At 37.6% G+C, this 20,706-nt stretch overlaps 1 protein-coding gene across 1 annotated transcript; it reads right to left on the bottom strand.

Moving 5' to 3' along the window:
* Positions 1–16,421: 16,421 nt before the first annotated feature.
* Positions 16,422–18,844, bottom strand: nkx3.3 (NK3 homeobox 3). The gene is made up of 2 exons (XM_062995181.1): positions 18,526–18,844; positions 16,422–17,154 (listed from the first exon to the last, which is right to left on the bottom strand). Exons 1-2 carry the CDS (start codon positions 18,842–18,844, stop codon positions 16,700–16,702), a joined length of 774 nt encoding a protein of 257 aa, XP_062851251.1. The 3' UTR covers positions 16,422–16,699.
* Positions 18,845–20,706: the final 1,862 nt, after the last annotated feature.

The raw sequence follows: 20,706 nt of genomic DNA, 5'->3' as shown, positions 1-20,706 counted from the left end.
TGAATCAGCACATGTACAACATCTTTAAACCCCAACCTCAGCTATAGGAGATTCTCCAGGACTACAGGAGTTGTACTGCCTTTGCTCCCTCTGTAGTATCTGCTGTTTTGCAGCCCCATTTCCCTTCTATTCTGGCTTGGAATCAAAATTATGCATCACTTAACAACTTTTCCATAACACTTACTTACTCATAAAGAACTGAACTGAAATGACTGTCCTTATCAGACAGCAGCATCAGTGTCTTACACACAAGATTAAAGATGTGACAGAGAGATGTGGTGGGAGAAGTGCAAATTACCACGCTTTATTTGTAAGAATACTAAACAGCAAAATGCCTTGGGGGTAATGTTAGATTCGCTGGGAAATAAAGCATATAAAATTTGAAAAGGTGAAACCGATGCTGTTTCTCACTGTGCTGATCCCTTGCTCTTCTAGAGCTGAATGTGTGAATGGTAGGTAACCCACCTGCCCAGTTTGGGAAAAGCAGAGCTGTCTGTCTGTGGCTGGCTGTTCTCCACTATGGCTGGTTTTCTTGGCTCAGACTCAGACTCTGTTTTACATGATTGAACGTTTTGCCCTTGACTTAGCTATCAACCTCTTATTCACTGTAAGAGGGCTGGGCAGGAAAAGTATGTGGGAGTATAATGTAGTGATTTAGCTCAGTCTTTGTAACATGCAACAACTTCTCACTCTTTTTATCTCCCTAACAACATTTACTTCTACTTTTATTATTTAAATATTAGTAACCAAGCAACATTTACCTGCAGCATAATAATTTATTAATAGTAGCTTAACTGGACTGAACTGGAAAAAACAAACACATAAAATGAACATTTATTTAAAATTGTAGTCAAAAGCTGGGATGTTCTTGTAGGTACTGTTACTGATCTAGTATGATCCTTTGGCTCCCCTGAACATGTGGTCTGGGGACAACTAGTGGGTGCTTCATGGCTCATTCTGGTAACTGGGAATTCCTTAATGAGGTCTTAGTTCATTAATTCCTGTGTTAACCCCAATTAATTTATTTTGACCAGTAAAATAAACAAATAAACACACACAAATATATACGCCCATCAGCCATAACATTAAAACCACCTCCTTGTTTCTACACTCACTGTCCATTTCATCAGCTCCACTTACCATATAGAAGCACTTTGTAATTCTACAATTACTGACTGTAGTCCATCTGTTTCTCTGCATGCTTTGTTAGCCCCCTTTCATACTGTTCTTCAATGGTCAGGACTCTCCCAGGACCAGCACAGAGTAGGTATTATTTGAGTGGTGGGTCATTCTCAGCACTGACACTGACATGGTGGTGGTGTGTTAGTGTGTGTTGTGCTGGTATGAGTGGATAAGACACAGCAGCGCTGCTGCTGCCTCACTGTCACTGCTGGACTGAGAAAAGTCCACCAATCAAAAATATCCAGCCAACAGCGCCCTGTGGGCAGCGTCCTTTGACCACTGATGAAGGTCTAGAAGATGACCAACTCAAACAGCAGCAATAGATGAGCGATCGTCTCTGACTTACATCTACAAGGTGGACCAACTATGTAGGAGTGTCTAATAGAGTGGACAGTGAGTCGACAACGGTATTTAAAAACTCCAGCAGTGCTGCTGTGTCTGATCCACTCATACCAGCACAACACACACTAACACACCACCACCATGTCATTGTCACGGCAGGGCTGAAAATAATCCAACACCTAAATAATGCCTACTCTGTGGTGGTCCTGACCATTGAAGAACAGGTTGAAAGTAGGCTTAAAAGGTGTGTAGAGAAAAAGATGGACTACAGTCAGTAACTGTAGAACGACAAAGTGCTTCTATATGGTAAGTGGAGTAAGTAAGTAAGTGGTTTTAATGTTATGGCTGATCAGTGCATACTTTTAGTATTTATTCACATTACAGCGTTTGCCTAAACTGGTTTAGGATACCATTTGTGATTTGGTACTTCTTTTGAACCTTTACTAAAGGTCAAAAGTACAAAGAAAAATGGGACAAGGTATGTTTCCCACTATGTTACATCACCTTTCTTATTAATTTCATTTTTTTTAATGGTTTGGGAACTGAAGACAATAATTGTTGCAGTTTTGCAAGTGGTGATTTTTACCCATTGTTGCTTGATACAAGACTTCAGCTGCTCATCAGTCTGTGGTTGGTGTTGTCTGATTCCTAATTCTCCTCTTCATGATGCTCTATACATTTACAATAAAAGACAGATTTGAATGGCATGCAGGCCCGTCAAGCACATGCACTCTCGATCTAAAAAGCCTCGCTATTGAGGCATGTACAAAATAGACCTGCTATTGTCTTGCTGCAATAACCATGAGCCATGAATGAAATAGTGCATTGATAGGATGCCTCTGTGAAAACAGTACCTTTGCACACATGCAAGTTGACTTTTGACTTTTGCATCTTTCACTGATAACTGTACGAAGGGCCTTATAGTTTTTGGCACCAAAAACTAGCTAAAACAAGACCTAATCTGAACACATCATACATTTCCACTGTCATTTGGTTCATCTGAGATGAGCCTAGGCCTAGAACACTCAGTGGCGGAGTGTGTCAAGTGACAATGTTTTTTTTTTTTTTTTAAGTACTCCTGAGACCATGTGGCTATATTTATCACAGTAGCATGACAGTTTCTCATGTATTGCCTTTGAAGGCTCTAAAATCACACACATTTAACAATGTTTTCTGGCCTTGCACTACACAGACTGAGATTTCTTTTGATTTTTTTTTTGCAATACTGTGTTTGGTAGATTATGAAAGACCCAAATTAAGTGCAATATTTTTTAACTGATTTTGTGGTGGATCTTACTTTTATACCCAGTCATGTTACCCTCACCTGTTGCTTATTCATCTACTTATTGTGTAATGTTTTACAAAAAATAATTTCATTGTAATTTTGTCAGTTAAATAATTAACTTGTTGTCTCGTCCACATGTTGCGCAGATGAAGCTTGATGCTGCACTTAGGGCTTTCATATTCTGGTGTTTTACCTCAGTCTGTTGAGCTATTTTCTCTTCAAACTTGGAGAGGCCCTTCTGCACTGTATGCTTCCAGAATGATCGCTCGTGTTGAGGTTGATGTCCATGCTGAGGCCTGCCCATGGGCTTTCCTTCGGCTAGCTCTCCATAAAAGAGGTCTCTGGGAATGTGCCCCTCATCCATCTGGACAACGTGTCCAAGCCAGCGCAGCCGTTGTTGCTTCAGTAGGGTGAACACGCTGAGGGTGCCAGCCCTCTCGAGGACTGTGGTATTGGGCACCCTGTCCTGCCAGGTGATGTTCAAGATCAGCAAACCCAAACAACTACCAAGCACACCTTGGGGGACTTTTAGTGTCTCCAATTATCCTGACAGCATGTCTTTAGAAAGAAACTGGAGCACCAGGAGGAAACCCACACAAACACAGGCGGAACATGCAAACTCCACACAAAAAGGACCCGGACCGCTCCACCTGGAAATCAAAGCCAGGACCTTCTTGCTGTGAGGCAACAGTGCTACCCGCCAAAAGACCATGCCGCTTATCCCAATCATTCAGCCACAAAAAAAGAACAGTCACAGAAGTTATTACAACCCTAGTCATTACATAAATTTCCCTTACAAGTGTAGGTAAACTTCTTCGTACAATCAAATGCTATTACATATTCTTGTATTTCACTTCTGTGACTGCCACAATGGAAACGTCATTAAGATGTCATTAAGATTAAGATGTCTCATAAAGATCATGTCATAAATCATGTTCTCAAAAAAAATGATATGTGCTTTTGTGTGTCTGTGTGGTAAAATATACTCCATGCTTGTCTTCAAATAAAAGGAACTCATGCAAGACTTATTATGAAAAGAACACCCTTAATCAATTCAGCTTTTCTGAAGTGACACTTTTAATAGTTAGTAGTGTTCAGGACCATAATGACTGGTCTTGTAGTAGCAAGTAAAGTGCTGGCATTGATACATATTACACATCAAATAAAGGACAGAAGATTTCCTATGTCACATGTTGTTTACACGGCTTGTTAAAATTTCATTTAAAAATATGAATGCACATAGAACACACCAATTACTGAATGTTTTATGTATAAGAAGTACCTGTGGAATTAAAACTAATCATTCAATTTATATACTGTACACCAATCAGCCATAACATTAAAACCACCTCCTTGTTTCTACACTCACTGTCCATTTTATCAGCTCCACTTACTATATAGGAGCACTTTGTAGTTCTACAATTACTGACTGTAGTCCATCTGTTTCTCTGCATGCTTTGTTAGCCCCCCTTTCATGCTGTACTGTCACAGGACCACTACAGAGCAGGTATTATTTGGGTGGTGGATCATTCTCAGCACTGCAGTGACACTGACATGGTGGTGGTGTGTTAGTGTGTGTTGTGCTGGTATGAGTGGATAAGACACAGCAGCACTGCTGGAGTTTTTAACACATCACTGTCACTGCTGGACTGTGAATAGTCCACCAACCAAAAATATCCAGTCAACAGCGCCCCATGGGTAGCGTCCGGTGACCACTGATGAAGGTCTAGAAGATGACCAACTCAAACAGCAGCAATAGATGAGCGATCATCTCTGACTTTACATCTACAAGGTGGACCAACTAGGTAAGAGTGTCTTATAGAGTGGACAGTGAGTGGACATGGTATTTAAAAACTCCAGCAGTGCTGCTGTGTCTAATCCACTCATACCAGCACAACACACACTACAACACCACCACCATGTCAGTGTCACTGCAGTGCTGAGAATGATCCACCACCTAAATAATACCTGCTCTGTGGTGGTCCTGTGGGGGTCCTGAACATTAAAGAACAGGGTGAAAGCAGGCTAAAAAAAAGTATGCAGAGAAGCAGGTGGACTACAGTCAGTAATTGTAGACCTACAAAGTGCTTCTATATGGTAAGTGGAGCTTGTAGAAACAAGGAGGTGGTTTTAATGTTATAGCTGATCAGTGTAGATGGCAAGCAAGATTGGGAATCAGTGACTATGTGGGGAAGCACAACAGAGATTATAATGGCTCACAATCAGAAAATGTCCTTTTACAGATGCTTTAAAGATGCCGTTTTGTGTCCCACACATTCACTTTACTATGCTTGTAATGGAGCATAACGCTGCACTCACATTGCCATTTGCTGAGGTTTCACGCCATTGTTAGTATGAACAAAACGTTTGTACTTACCTATTTTTCCATGGTTTGGAGAGCCAACTTTAATTTATTAAGCATTATACAGCTGATTTGCATTAAATATAACAGTAAAAAGAAACTATTCAGTCCAGGCATGCAGAAACCAGTTCTACTAAGGAGAGGTACATACAATATGCAAAGGAATGAAGTACCAGAAAATGTTTGTCTATTTATTCATTAAGTACATTAATACATTTACTAAATTATCACTTTTTACTAGACATAAAAAAGTAATTTGTCCTACACCAGTGTATATCCAAAAAAGTAAGCATTTCACAGTTATGTAGTTTGGGCCGACAATACCTCATTCGACGCACAGGTTCAAATTTGAAGAACAACAGTTCTTAGTTGCAGGGTGTTGGGTCCGCACCTGTGCTGTGCACCTAGACAAGTTCAGACCTTACAATCCCAAGCCTACCAATTTCTACTGAGGAGAAATGACCCAAAGATTTCCTTAAGGCACTTAAAAGAAGAACAGGAGATTATGTGACTGTTTACTTTCTGAGATGCATTTGTCATAACAATAATAGCAAAAGCGCAAGTGTGTACGTCAAGCTTTTTAACAGGAAAAACATCATTATATGCTTCTGATTTGCTTTAAAAAGAGTAAAATTTGAAATAGGTCAAATTTCTGGGTAAGATTTTTAGATATATACAGCATTAGCTTGTCACCTGGAACAATTAAATTATAGGAGCTAATTATTTAATACATTTATTTATTATTAGTTTATTTATTGTATGTGTATAATAATAACACATTTACACTATGTGGCCAAAAATACACTGATCAGCCATAACTGTCCCTTCACTGTCCATTTTATCAGCTCCACTTACCAGAAGCACTTTGTAGTTCTACAATTACTGACTGTAGTCCATCTGTTTCTCTGCATGCTTTTTAACCTGCTTTCACCATGTTCTTCAATGGTCAGGAAACCCACAGGACCACCTCAGAGCAGGTATTATTTAGGTGGTGGATCATTTTCAGCACAGCAGTGTGTTGTGCTGGTATGAGTGAATCAGATCCAGCAGCGCTGCTGGGGTTACTGTCCACACTATTAGACACTCCTACATAGTTGGTCCACCTTGTAGATGTAAAGTCAGAGACAATTGCTCATCTATTGCTGCTGTTTGAGCTGGTCATCTTCTAGACCTTCATCAGTGGTCACAGGACGCTGCCCACGGGGCGCTGTTGGCTGGATATATTTTTGGTTGGTGGACTATTCCCATTCCAGCTGTGACAGTGAGGTGTTTAAAAACTCCAGCAGCGCTGCTGTGTCTGATCCACTCATACCAGCACAACACACACTAACACACCACCACCATGTCAGTGTCACTGCAGTGTTGAAAATAATCCACCACCCAAATAATACCTGCTCTGTGGTGGTCCTGGGAGAGTCCTGACCATTGAAGAACAGCATGAAAGGGGGCTAACAAAGCATGCAGAGAAACAGATGGACTACAGTCAGTAATTGTATATATGGTAAGTGGAGCTGATTAAAGGGACAGTGTGTGTAGAAACAAGGAGGTGGTTTTAATGTTATGGCTGATCGATGAATGTGAACACCCCTCCTTATGATTGAATTTGTGGCAGTAGTTTTAAGAATGCCCTTTTTAGCTCCAGTATAACTGTGGTCATGTGGACAAAGCTAGCTTTATAAGACATGATTTTGACTAATTTGGTGTAAAAAGATCTTAGCTGACTTGCCCAGAGCCCTGACCTCAATGCTGTTAAAAACCTTTGGGATGTATTGGAATACTGATTGTAAGCTTTGACTTTTGACTCTGCCAATGACCTTACAAATGGTCATTCAGCTAGATTAGTACAAATGCTTACAGATACACTATAAACTTATGTGAAAAGCTCAGATAAGTCAAAGCCAATAAGCTCACAGACAGGTGTCCAGACAATTCCTGCCATGTAGTGTAGATATTAGCACTTTACCCAATATTTCGACTTAAGGTAGAAATATTTTCAAATACTCTAACACACCTAACAACTGTAACACACACCCTGTTCTGTGTTGTGACCTTAATTGACAAAAGCTCATGCAATTACATGTAATACATAATCAGACACACTGTCTGTAACCTTTATACACAAAGAGCTTTATTTACACTCCCAAAAGACAAACCTAGGTCAAGGCCAGACATTCTTTGTTCTGAGATTTTTTTTCTTATTGTATTATAGTTCAGACGCTGAAAAATTGCATGTTACATAGTAAACCAGAAAGCCAGAATTCTAAAGAAAAGAAAAAAAAGAAAGAAAAAAACCACAGGGAAAAAAAACCAAGTCTGTTGGTGAAAAGCTTTAAGCGCTGCTAAGTGGAGGGTCTATCTGAGCAGTGATATGAGAGTTTGCCCAGTGTCAATGCTTCTCAATACTCTCCTTGTTTTCTCTTATCTGTGGTAATTAAAACATTTAAATTCCTTTCACACAGACCAGGGAGTGAGAGGTTGCCTTTTGGGAAGCATCTTAAAAAAATGTAACAGGTTTAAGGATATCAGCCTCCCCGGCAGGCCATCTATGGCCAACGTTGAGTAGAAATATTTGTTGCACAGTGCCAAGAAACACCATGTTCCCACACTCATGAAAATAACAGCCATAGAGGGAAATCTATTTTAATAAAAACTTTAAAGCATAGAAGGGGCAATCTTGTATCTAGTTTAATTTAAATTTATTACAAATCAAATTAGGATGTAAATTAGGTGGGATTTGCCATAATGGACTATTCCGAGCGTGTAATTCTGAATGACCGATGGTGAGAAGGTCATTTAGGCAAATATGAGTTACTCACTGCAGAGTCCATGACCTTGGTGGGTCATTTTTTCAAGGAAGCACTCACTAACCTTATCTTTGACCCTCGTAGTGATTTGAAAACCTTAAGACGAATACATTTGTATTTTATTTCCATCCAGTAAAATAGAAACAACCAATACATGAACTGTATCCAATCACTGTTCTATCACCAAAAGGTTTATACACTGTATGGACAAAACATTGGGGCACACCTCTTAATCATTGAATTCTGGTGTTTCATTCAGCCACATTCCCTTCTAGACACAGTTGTAGCCATAAATTGAACATAGCAAGGGGGCAAGTCTAGGAGGCAGGGGAAAGAAAGAGGTCCTGCCTTTGTAAACCATTACTGCCATATTAACAACTTGATGAATACTGACAAATCCCAACATTATGCAAAGCTAGTGTTGTGAGATTACACTAAGAAAGGACCCTGCAGCTTTTGATAGGAAAAAAAATGAGTCGGTGAATGATAAATTCAGCATACCCGAGGGGAGTTCATCTCTTATGGTTTCTACTGTAAATGTTTACATTCCTACATACTGCGATGTTATCAGCTAATAGTTTCTGGAACAAGTCCTGTGGGTTGGCTTATTGACCAAGATGGGGGTGTATGGCATATAAGGGGACTAATGTGGATCAGGAGACAGGGTCACTGGAAAGCAGTTCTTTGTCCAAACAAAGGTATTAACCGCAGCCCATTTCCTTCCTCTCTGTCGCCCTTTGAAGAACCTAGGTGTCCAAGTTAATTCCTTGACTGCAATGATGTTATGGTTGGACAAGGTGCTGTCAGCTTCCTCCTTCAGTCCATATGCTCTCAACTGGAAGCTGGTTGGCTTAACTTAAGAATCCACTTTGAAACCAAGCATGTTAAGGACCACCAATGTTTTAACAGCTTTTCTGGAACACTAAGTGCAAACGATGAATGTTTATTGTAAGCTACAGCGAGGGCTAAATTTTAAGCCCAGTGGTGAACAGGCATCTGTTTTTCATTTTGCTTTCATTTCTTATTATGTTTTACATTACAGATCATGAAATAGTGAAAATTAATGTCAGGTCAGGAATGTCAAGTCCTATCATTTCTATTACACTGATCAACCATAACATTAAAAGCACCTCCTTGTTTCTACATTCACTGTCCATTTTATCAGCTCCACATACCATATAAAATCACTCTATATCAGTCCATCTGTTTCTCTACATACTTTTTTAACCTGCTTTCACCCTGTTCTTCAGTGGTCAGGACCCCCACAGGACCACCACAGAGCAGATATCATTATCAGCACTGCAGTGACACTGCCATGGTTGGGGTGTGTGAGTGTGTGTTGTGCTGGTATGAGTGGATCAGACACAGCAATGCTGCTGGAGTTTGTAAACACCATGTCCACTCACTGTCCACTCTATTAGACACTCCTACCTAGTTGGTTCACCTTGTAGATGAAAAGTCAGGGACAATCGCTCATCTATTGCTGCTGTTTGAGTTGTTAATCTTCTAGACGTTCATCAGTGGTCACAGGACGCTGCCCACGGGGCGCTGTTGGCTGGATATTTTTGATTGGTGGATTATTCTCAGTCCAGCAGTGACAGTGAGGAGTTTAAAAACTCCATCAGCGCTGTTGTGTCTTATCCACTCATACCAGCACAACACACACTAACACACCACCACCATGTCTGTGTCACTGCAGTGCTGAGATGACCCACCACCCAAATAATACCTGCTCTGTAGTGGTCCTGTGAGAGTCCTAACTATTGAAGAACAGCATGAAAGGGGGCTAACAAAGCATGCAGAGAAACAGATGGGCTACAGTCAGTAATTGTAGAAGTGCTTCTATATGGTAAGTGAAGCTGATAAAATGGACAGTGTGTGTATAAACAAGGAGGTGGTTTTAATCTTATGGCTGATTGGTGTATATCACATGCTCAGCCAACACTGATTATGTAATTTGTATTACAAAAATTGCAATAAATGCAAAATTAAAAGCAATGCAGACTAGAAGAATTTTCACTACACTTTTGACCTTCAGTGTTTAAGTGACAGACACTTTTTGAAGTCAATAGCACTGACATACAGACTATGAGCTATACTAAGAATCTCTCTGTAGGATAGCTTTCTTTATACATCCTAAACAGCATTGGCTGAGAAAGTCAAACCCCTGGATTGTGTGTCTCAAGTTGTCTGTATGTCACACCTATTTTAATTCCACAGCAGCTGAATGTGACAAAAACTTTCAGGGATTATGGTATCGCTTGTGTGTGGCATAATTGCAGGGATTAAGTTTGAAGTAGGTAAAAGTGATCCAGACAACTCAAGCCTCTTTCCAATTAGTCTATCGTACATTTGTCTGTGTGTGCTTGCATGTGTTCATGTGCGTGTGAAGTGTACACAGGGGGTGGCTTCAAGCTTGTTCACACTGGTCTGCACAGAAGCAGAGAGCAAAGCTCTTCATATTGAAATCATGTGTTTGCATACTTCTCTGCTATGCATTTTTGCATAAATACAGACATGTATATGATACCACATTAATGCCTTTTAGATATTGGCCTACACTCAGTGAAGGAAGTGCTAAACCGTACCTTGTCATTAAGGTGCTATTCTCTCATTTTGTGCCTTTATTATGTATACTTTACATAAGAATGTGCATGTAATGTAACCTAAACTCCTTCCTTTTTAATACTTAAATTTTTACTGATGTAGTATTATTGACCTTTTCCTGACCAAAAGTAAACCCAAAAAGTATCAAAAATAAATGTGTTCTAATGATGTGAGAATAGAAGAAAAACACATACAGACTGCTGTGGAACTGGACTGCAGAAATTATTCAGACCCACTGAGTGTGTTAAAAACATGTTTTAAAGAATTAAAAATTTTAAACTAAACTATCTTACTTATAAATATTCAGACCCTTTGCTCTGCTCCTTCAAATTGAAGTGTGTCTAGAATCCAATTGGAGTCCTCCTGTTTCAAATTGAATTGCAATCACCAGGGTCAAATTTTAACAAGATGCAGATCAGGCGATATAAAATGACATTCAAGGCTTTGGGCATCCACAGAAAGCTAAATATTTTTAAAAAGGAAGAAGCTTGACACAACTTTGAACCTTCCTAATGTTAGCTGCCGCACTACACACACCAACAGACCACCACCATATCAGTGTTACTGCAGTGCTGAGAATGATCCTGTGGGGGTCTTGACCATTGAAGAACAGAGTAAAAGGAGGCTAAAAGGTACATAGAGAAACAGATGGACTACAGTCAGTAATTGTAGAACTACAAAGTGCTTTTATATGGTAAGTGGAGCTGATAAAATGGACAGTGTGTGTAGAAACAAGGAGGTGGTTTTAATGTTATGGCTAATCGGTATGTACATTACCAAAAAAAAAACAAATAATTAAATATGATTGAGAAATAGAGGGGCAGCTGTAGCCTAGTGGTTAAGGACCTTTACCCTCGATTGCTTAGATTGTATACTGTCACAACTATAAGTCGCTGTAATGTAAATGAATTGTAAATGTCACATTCAGGCTTTACTACTACCAGCACTGTTTCATAAAAACATCACTTAAATATAGCCCTTCCAGCAAACCAGACAAAAAGGTCCATTCAAGCAATACACTGTGTTGAGATGATGGGAAAGATTATATCTGTCTGGAAAGGGTGACAAGTTCTTTTCTAGCCACAGTAATTATCTTCAAATAAAAAAAAACTTTTAACAGTACCCAATCCTCTCAGACGTTGTCAGCAACATTTCTCCAGAAGCAACAACCTATCCAAGAAGTCACAAAAGAAGCCAACAAACATTAAATGAGCTTCAAGCCTTGCTTCTAAAGCAGGTCTGCTTTTATTATTCCATTTTAAAAAAAGACTGAGCAACACTGGCATTAATGGGAGTTAGATCTTTTGGAAAATTGTTCTGTAAAAGCTTTTCTCATTTTGAAATGTGTCAATGTGTACCCATTTCAATCGAAAAACATTTATGAGTTCAAACACTTAGTGTTCCTATACAGTGCTCTGGACCAGTACTGGACTAGTAATTAAAATGTCGCTGGTTCAAGCCCCATCACTGCCAGGTTGCTGCTGTTGGACCCTTGAGCAAGGCTCTTAACCGTCAATTGTTCAGACTGTATACTGTAACTGTAATGTAAGTTGCGTCTGCTAAATGCCAAAAATTTGAATGTAAATGATCTGCAGGCCACTGTGGGTCCTATAAAGAGTTTTTTATGTGAAAATATTTTTTTGACAAAGTTAAACTGTTGAAGCATTGTAAATTACACTATAAATATTTCTTGATAAAGCTCTTACAAAAATGTGGGTTCAGTGGCATTTTATTATAATTTAGATTCTGATTTCATGATTATATGAGAAAGACTTATGAATGGTGTATGCAACTGTAAAAGCTGAAAAAAATGTGAAAATCATGTAAGCAATGTAACAGATTAAATCTTCACACAGCACTAGATTGGAACGCTGAACGTGAAAAGACAAAGCATAAAATATACCTTAAAAAATCTCAAAAATATTCATAAAGTAAGGTTTATCAGATGTCAGATTTTCACAGACACTAATTAATGTATACACAATAGACTACAGTGCTTTAAACACTGAATACCACAGCTGCAGTGTTGCCAATGATCATGTCTGGCATTTTGGCATTCAGCTTCCATAAAGGAATGTGATGTCCAGTTTTTGCATAATGTTTATGGTGCACTTGCAATTCAATTAGGTGTAACAACAGTTTTTGGATCATACTGCTTTTAGATTGCATGAGAAGGTGAAACTCTGTAAACAGCACAACAAACTGGCCAAAATACTGTTTAAATATAAAACTTACTTAACATATATTTAATCAATAAATATTAGAAATACCTGTCACTAATGAAAAGTGAACAGTGCTAATTCAATACAAACACTCAACATGAACTGTTTGGGTGTAATAAACAAACCTTGCTGTTTTATGCTGCACACAGAGCAAAAAGAATACAATCTGTCTCAATCTGGACGTAAAATCCTACACAATGTGCTTGAAACAGTAGCCTAACTATTGGTCAAAATCAAATTTAGCAAACTATTAAGGATATAGAAGGTTATTTTGACATAACAGCTGTGAGCACAGGCGGATGTTGCAAGTTTCCTGCTGATTTATTATGTGCATGTTAAAAAATGCTCAAATCTATAAATGTGTGTAAAACGTGGTGTCCAACATCCACGTGTGAAATTTACATGGAGTTAGAATGATCACATCTTACATGTGAACTCTATAGTTTCATTTTCTGTATGATTTTTTTTTTGCAAGAAACAATCAAATAGTTTTAAGTACTTTTATAAATTCCTTACAGCAGCACACAGCATGCCATCTTTTCTAATCTAACAATTATAAAGGTTTATCTGTAATTATATTTTCTATAAAAAAATTTTTATAATTCTAGTGTCAGCATTTAGTAACTGCTCCAACAATTCTTTAAACTTTATGAATGACTTTAAAACCAAGTATGTTTTAAATTATTAAAGAAAATTGTGTTGAAATTATAGTTTCCAGAAGCTTTGTGGTAGATAGAACTTGTCAAACACAAAAAAGATTTATTTTTTTTAAATGTTTACATCATATCTGAAGATTTTGGCTTTTCCATGAATTCTTACCCAATGTGTGTAAGTGTTATGTACTTGACTATATAGACATTGAGTTCACATGCATAGTCGCCTTTACATTGTGTTTCTATTTATTTTTTCTGTGTAAGTTTTTTTATTAATGTGTAAGTGGGTTTTTTTTTAATCAATTTCCATATTTTGTTGATGTTTTAAGTTAAAATACGTCGACAGTACAGAAAACATATTTCTTTATATGTTAATACACCATTTATTTATTTCATTTGTTAAAATGAATATTTTGGATAAAACTAAATATGAAAGGTGGTATGGCACAAATAAATTTTTCTATTCGTCTCCCAGTATGGAACATTTATCAAATAAAACAAACCTGTGCACTGTAAAGAATATGTTCACTTATTTTCACTTAAGTAAATAAGCAAAACATGTTTGATCAGGGTATCCAAACTTCCGCAAAGACAATATTATTTAGCCTAGTGTAACTTTTACACAAAAATTATTGTGTATTAAATGTGTGTGTGTGTGTGTGTGTGTGTGTGTGTGTGTGTGTGTGTGTTTAAATATTATTGCTGTTCTTTTCTTTGAATGAAGCTTTAGTGTTTGCTGGCCTCCATTTTTCCCTTAAAACACACGATTAATGAATTCTGTGCAGCTAGATTCTTTTTAGAAACACTGATATGGTTTGCTGACGGTATCTTAACGATGGAACTGTGTGCAGATGATACTTGACCTAATATGAATTGCTGATATATATTTTTTTCGTAACATTCATAATAAAAACTACCATGCTTGTGTTAGTGTGAAGTAGATTTACTGGCACATTTTCTTAGTGAATTTACAGGTTTGCAATAAAACATTGTACATTTAAGTTCTGACCTGTAAATGTATTTCATATTTAAATATTTACACTGACAGTTCTTTATTACACTTGTGGTGGACAGGATTTTGGAAATTTGCCATCTGTTAAGAATGTATAATATATACAGTGAAGATGAACGTTTGAACAAATCATATATTATCGCTGTAACAACTTGAATGAAAAGTAAAATATTTCTTTAGTAATAGGTGAATAATGTCTGTAAATGTATTAACTTTGGATCTTTGGATGCAAATCAAATTCATCAGCTTAAAGTCACCTGAACATGTATAAAAAAAAGGATGGGACTCAGTTACATCTGATGTTTTGTACAAAGGACGGGGTCAAATTCACAATTGTGCTTACTTGCGTTTTAGGATTGCCCAATATTTAAAAAGTGCAAAATTCTTGTATTTTATTTTCATCAACCTCTTAATTCGGACAGGGTTGCGGCTGGTCCGGTTCCACAGGAAAAAATACTGGGCACAGGCAGTAATACCCCCCGACAGAGCACTAATCCAACACAGCACTTTGGTTACTACTATCCCCCTCCCTAGACATAGCCAATCATGTCTGTGTAGATGCCCGACCGGCCAGTAGCATGGCTGAGAGTGCATTTGTGCTATCATGTGATTTTGATTGTAATCAATTTGAAAAAAACAAAACAAAACCAAAAACAATCAAATTAGAAGCATGGTCACTAGTGATCTCATGTGTGTCACATTTTTAACTTTAGTTCTTGTCAACAAATTAGAGTCAATTAAAGGACCTAAAGCATGAAGGATACATACAAATAATAACGATTATTTATTAATGTAATTTAATTTATATAAATTCATTTGTCTTTCAATTAAGATACCTTATTTTTTCTTTACTAAATGTTCCAAATTAAACAAAGACAATAATGATTTATAATCATGATAACGTGAATTAAATACCACTGCGTGTTTTTTTTACCAATATGGATTATAAAGATATGGCAGCCAAATAATATTATTTTGCTCAAATAAAAATATGTGCAAAATTTACAACAGTGACAAGCTGATATTTTATTATTTCTATATATGTAGGCCTTCTTATTTTCTTTTAGTTATTTGTATAAAGATATTTGGTTTGTTTTTTACGTTCTGGTGAATGATAGCTCAGTGATTAAGGTACTGAACCAGTAATTAGAAGGTTGCCGGTTCAAACCCCACAACCGCCAAGTTGCAACTGTTGTGTCCATGAGCAAGTCCTTATCCCTCAATTGCTTAAAAATCGTGTTCAGTCATAACTGTAAGTGTCATTGGATAAAAGCGTCTGCTAAATGCCAAAAATGTAAAAATGTCATGTAGTCTACAATAATAAGACTTCTTTGGCATATAAAGATATCACAGTTAAGAAAGGTATTTTATATATCATGCTTAGCTTTTATTAAGTCGACAAAAATAGGAAACTTGGTTTGTAAGAATAAAACAAATCTGGGGAATTTGAATAAAATATTAAACATGGGTAAGACCCCGTAGCTAAACTACGAATAATAACAGTAATAATAATAGTGATAATATTAATAATAATAATATACATTATCATCATCAACATTGTCATTATTATCATTTTAACACAAGAGTAAATTTTAGAATTCTACATGAGCTCTTTTCTCATTTAAATTAATTTTTAAACAACTATTCTGATACAGATATTGTGAATCAGTTCTATTAAAACGTCGTTTTTTCATTTATTTATTTATTTATTATTATTATTTTTTTTAGCAAAATTGTGTTTTACCGCTTTCATTCTAAATGTTAGATTACCAGTTTTAGTCACGGCTTTGTTTTCCAATAAACCGTATAGAGTGACTTCGGCATTGACTTTCAGGTTGATTTAGGCATCGTTTAATTAATTGGTTATCAAGCTTCAAACAAAGTAAGTTAACTTCAAGTAAACCAATAAGGAGTCCAGTGAATTTACTTTCATTTTAGTACAGTGTGCAGAAAACATATTATATGATACATGGTAAAGAATACACTATTGAACAATGTATCATAGAAGGCCTATCATATGCGGTTATATCAATTATTTTCACATACGAAAAACAGGCACTACTTGCATCTCTAAAATAAGCCTCTCTATCATTAACATTAAAACAAAACCAAAAGGCACTGTCCAGGCTGATTTTGTAATACAAGTCTTCAACCATTTAGCTCCCTCCATTGATGGTGTACGTGCTCTTTTATGTCCTTAAACCTGTAGAACTGGTAGTTTTTAAAAACATCAATACAGTCCTCCGTTTAGCGAGGTGCTGGAGATCCAAGGCTGAACATAATACAAGTAAGGAGGACAGCACTGATATGACTGATGAAGACGCATGCAATGGGACGGGTGTAAATCATCCGGTCCATACTGCCTCTGGTTGTCCTTCACCAGCACCCTCACCGCCACTCGTTTAGCCAGCGTGGCTGCCGAGGTAGCAGCGATCTCAGCCGCCATCTGTCGCCGTTTGGTTTTGTATCTCCGGTTCTGGAACCAGATCTTTACCTGAGTCTCGGTTAGTTTGAGCGCTCCAGCCAGGTGCGCACGCTCCGGCCCAGACAGGTAGCGCTGCAGGTTAAAGCGGCGTTCCAGCTCACACACCTGAGCATGAGAGAAAGCGGCGCGGCATCTCTTCTTACCGGCTTTGGAATGATGATCGGTGAAACTACAGCTCTCTGACTTTTCCCGATCCAAATCTGCATAAAAACGAATTAATTAATTAATTAATTACGTATATCTCATACCGAGAGCTTTTTGTGGCAATGTAACAGAGTTGAGCATCCATCAATATGCACCATCTACACAGTTTCAAAGTTGCCAGAACGTTTTTACTTCAGTGTTGTCTGATAACCATGTTTACTTCACGAAAGAACATTTGGATTGATTGCTGTTTAGCAGGCAGGGTGCTGTAAAAAGACGAAAGGTGGAAAACAAACCTTTGGGCCCCAAGTAGACAAGTGAAATATTAAATGTGATAAGAAATGTAAAATGTTCGGGAGAACAAAAATGCCTGGCTGTTACAGCTTAATGCATCAACCTGGGAGACTAAATTTCTTACTTCTTACATGGCGAGGCAATAAATGTATGAATGTTTAAAAGGAAGGGTGATTTTGCTGTGGACTGATTAATTTCATCAACACAAAATAAAATAAAAAATACCATAAACTGGAAGACTTGAAAACCAACCCTAGTTTTTATGGCAACACTGTAAAAAATCTGGCACCTTTAGAGTGTATCACCAAATACATGAATAAAAGGAATTATGAAGTTTATGAAGCATGCATCAAAACTATTTGCATAGACGCGCCAACAAGTTTTCTTAAATTTCCCTTGACCTTCAAAATCCCCTTCATTAATGTAACCTTAATAAAACCTTCATTTGAAGAAAAACTCTTAATATCGAGACTATTTCTTATAATGAACTCCTGAATGATATTTTAAGAAGTGGATGTTGGGTGTTTGCAGCTGTCATTGAGAACTGAACGGTCAGTGGAACATCAGTGGTTTAACCCATTGTTGGTCCAAAATCCATGCATAAATGTAGTTTTAAAATTTTTTAAATAAAGGTACATCATGTGATGTGACTTCACATATATAGTTTGTGGACCAAACATCTTTTTTTGCCCACCAAAATGTCTTTTTGCCCAAGCTATAATCCAACAACTGTAATGATGCATGAGGTTTTGGTGTAAAGATTTAATTACTATTCAATCTTTACACTAAAACTATACCTCATGCATCATTACAGTTACCAGTTATTTATTTAATGTAAATTACAAGAAATACTTAGTTCTAGTTTTTCTGTTTTATTTTGTTTTGTTTTGTACTGTTAATTATTTCTTGTATTATGCTTCTGGGGCTTTCATTTCCTTCGGGATCAATAAATTATCTATCTATCTATCTATCTATCTATCTATCTATCTATCTATCTATCTATCTATCTATCTATCTATCTATCTATCTATCTATCTATCTATCTAACTAACATGATACATTTTAAAGGTAAACCATTATTCTGCGTTTATAAAATTAGCCTTCTTTATAACGTGTGTTCATATTGGACTTACTTTGTCTGTTTTCTGTATGTGATAAATCCTCTCCTGTAGATTCCTCTCCGCATGACTGTCGGTCCGATGTTGTATCCAGATCGAGCTCACACGAAGCAGCCCTGCTATGTCCGTACACAGTGCTTCCATTTCTGCTTCCAGTCTCAAAACCCTCATGAGACTTAGCAGATCCGGGACTGTTTATTCTCTTTGTCCTCCCGAAAAACTCATCGTTCCCAAGTTTCTGACTGTATTCCTGGGACTGCTGAATATTTTTCTGAGCATCAAGCCCTCGATTCAGAATGTTGTGTATTGAGAACGAGGTGCGATCGCTCGCCATTTACAACATTTATATGGCCCGAGTTAAATCTGGTACTACGCAGTCCTATGAATAATCCACACCAAAAACTTGATGGCTCAAACTTCTGATGGCTCTTTAAAACGACTTCAGTTCTGGACGCTATGTCGTCTCACTTTTACTTTGGTTTAATTGTAGTGAAACTCCTTCTCGTCCAATCAACAAGCAATGTGTCAGAATATGTCACATATGCATCAACACTCTTTCCACTTGAAAAGACACACTGCGCCAATTCGCTCGTTTTGCCGCTGAGCTCCACCCTTTCACTCAGTCTTTTCCGCCGAGTGCTTTTGCAACAAGTACTTAAATAAAGAGCAAAGCTGCTTTTACTACTTCTGTTTGGTAATTAAATTTTGCTATAAAACAGATTCGTTTTTGTGCCCTTGCTTTAGTCTGCAAAACAGTCATTTACAAGCACAGCATTTACATGTTGTGTGTTTAATTGACGCAACAATGCGTCAAAGCGATAATCCAATAACTTGACTGGCACCTGCTTGCTTACATCCTATCATCATATTAAACCCTTAATAGTTCTGGAGCTTTTGACAGTAAGAAGTTTGACGTGTTTTATAACAAAAGGGTGTATAGTAACCTTTTGGCGACTTTAGTCAGAACACCACCAGGTTTAGTCAGAGCACCACCTACTTTCCTGGCCCATTTTACAAGTTGTGGCAAAATAATTGTAACTGTTTTGTGGAAATCCCGGCAATAAAGGCAAATATTTGGCAAATATCCTTTACAAAGCTGAACTTTAATTTTTTAACTTGCCAAAAAATTAACCTATTTATTGACTGACCTATACCTATATATGACACCATATATTATATATAAATAATTTTATCAATATACATTTTACATATATAACCCCCATTTCATGCTGATAAAATATATAATTTTCGGTGCCTTTATTGTAGTTGTCTAATATTGTTCATTTCTTGATTCGTGAATTGTTCGAATCTAACGTCTATACGTCGAAGGCAGCGTCAAACCTAGACCCCAAGATCATGGAGCCGACACTGCATGCTGCGTCACCGTTCAAATAAAAAAAAAAAAATCTGATTTATTTATTTGTATAGCGCTTTTTACAATGGACATTGTCTCAAAGCAACTTCAAAGCAACTCCAGTCCAGGACCAACAGACCAAAAACCCCTATTGAGCAAGCCGAGGGCAACAGTGGCAACTCCCTTAAAATTACAGGAAGAACCAGACTCAGTACCCATCCTCTTTGGGTGGCCTGGAAGATACTTTAAATAAATAGGATTTACACAAATCATACAAACACAAAATTAAATTGAACTGAAAGTTATAACTAGCAAAAAAATAAATAAATAAATAATTGGAGTTCTTCATTGTTCAGTCCAGTCTTTGATAAAGTCCGTTGTAAGCTCCATGTCCCCATCCCATCTAGCAGGAGCAGCATTGTTGGCACGGCAGTCTCGACTTGCAGTTGCAGTCTTTAACCTCGAGAGGATAAACAGGTTTCCGTCAGAACCACCTCGGGGTTAAACAACAGAAGATGTAGTTACAATATGAAAACAGAGAGTAGCTTTAGACTCCGGCACCCCTAACTATTACAGCATAACTAAAAGGGAGAGCGAACAGGTAACAGGTCATGAAGGCTTTCACAGGACATCAGCGCCCACCTCCCCCACCGTCATCAAACCTGAGTGATCGGACAAGAGAGACAGAATGACAGCAACCCCACATCCCTGATCACCATAAGTTTCTATGACCAAGAACCCACATGCTCTGCGCCTTTGTCTATATTTGGGGTGGGCAGCTCAGGACTTAGAGGTGAGAAGCCAGATGCAGCCAGAAGCCAACATGAAGCCGTTCCACTCTT

This window comes from Trichomycterus rosablanca, chromosome 5 (genome assembly GCF_030014385.1).
Source record: "Trichomycterus rosablanca isolate fTriRos1 chromosome 5, fTriRos1.hap1, whole genome shotgun sequence".
NCBI classification, from domain to species: Eukaryota; Metazoa; Chordata; class Actinopteri; order Siluriformes; family Trichomycteridae; genus Trichomycterus; species Trichomycterus rosablanca.
The sequence above is the reverse complement of the archived record's forward strand: the minus strand, read 5'-3'. Positions and strand labels throughout refer to the sequence as shown.

Bases quoted from the DNA above. Each gene is read 5' to 3' on its own strand.
- nkx3.3 (XM_062995181.1), bottom strand. From the start codon at position 18,844: ATGGCGAGCGATCGCACCTCGTTCTCAATACACAACATTCTGAATCGA. The intron at 17,155-18,525 runs GTAAGTCCAATA...GTTTTTATGCAG, and splicing joins ACATACAGAAAACAGACAAA to ATTTGGATCGGGAAAAGTCA.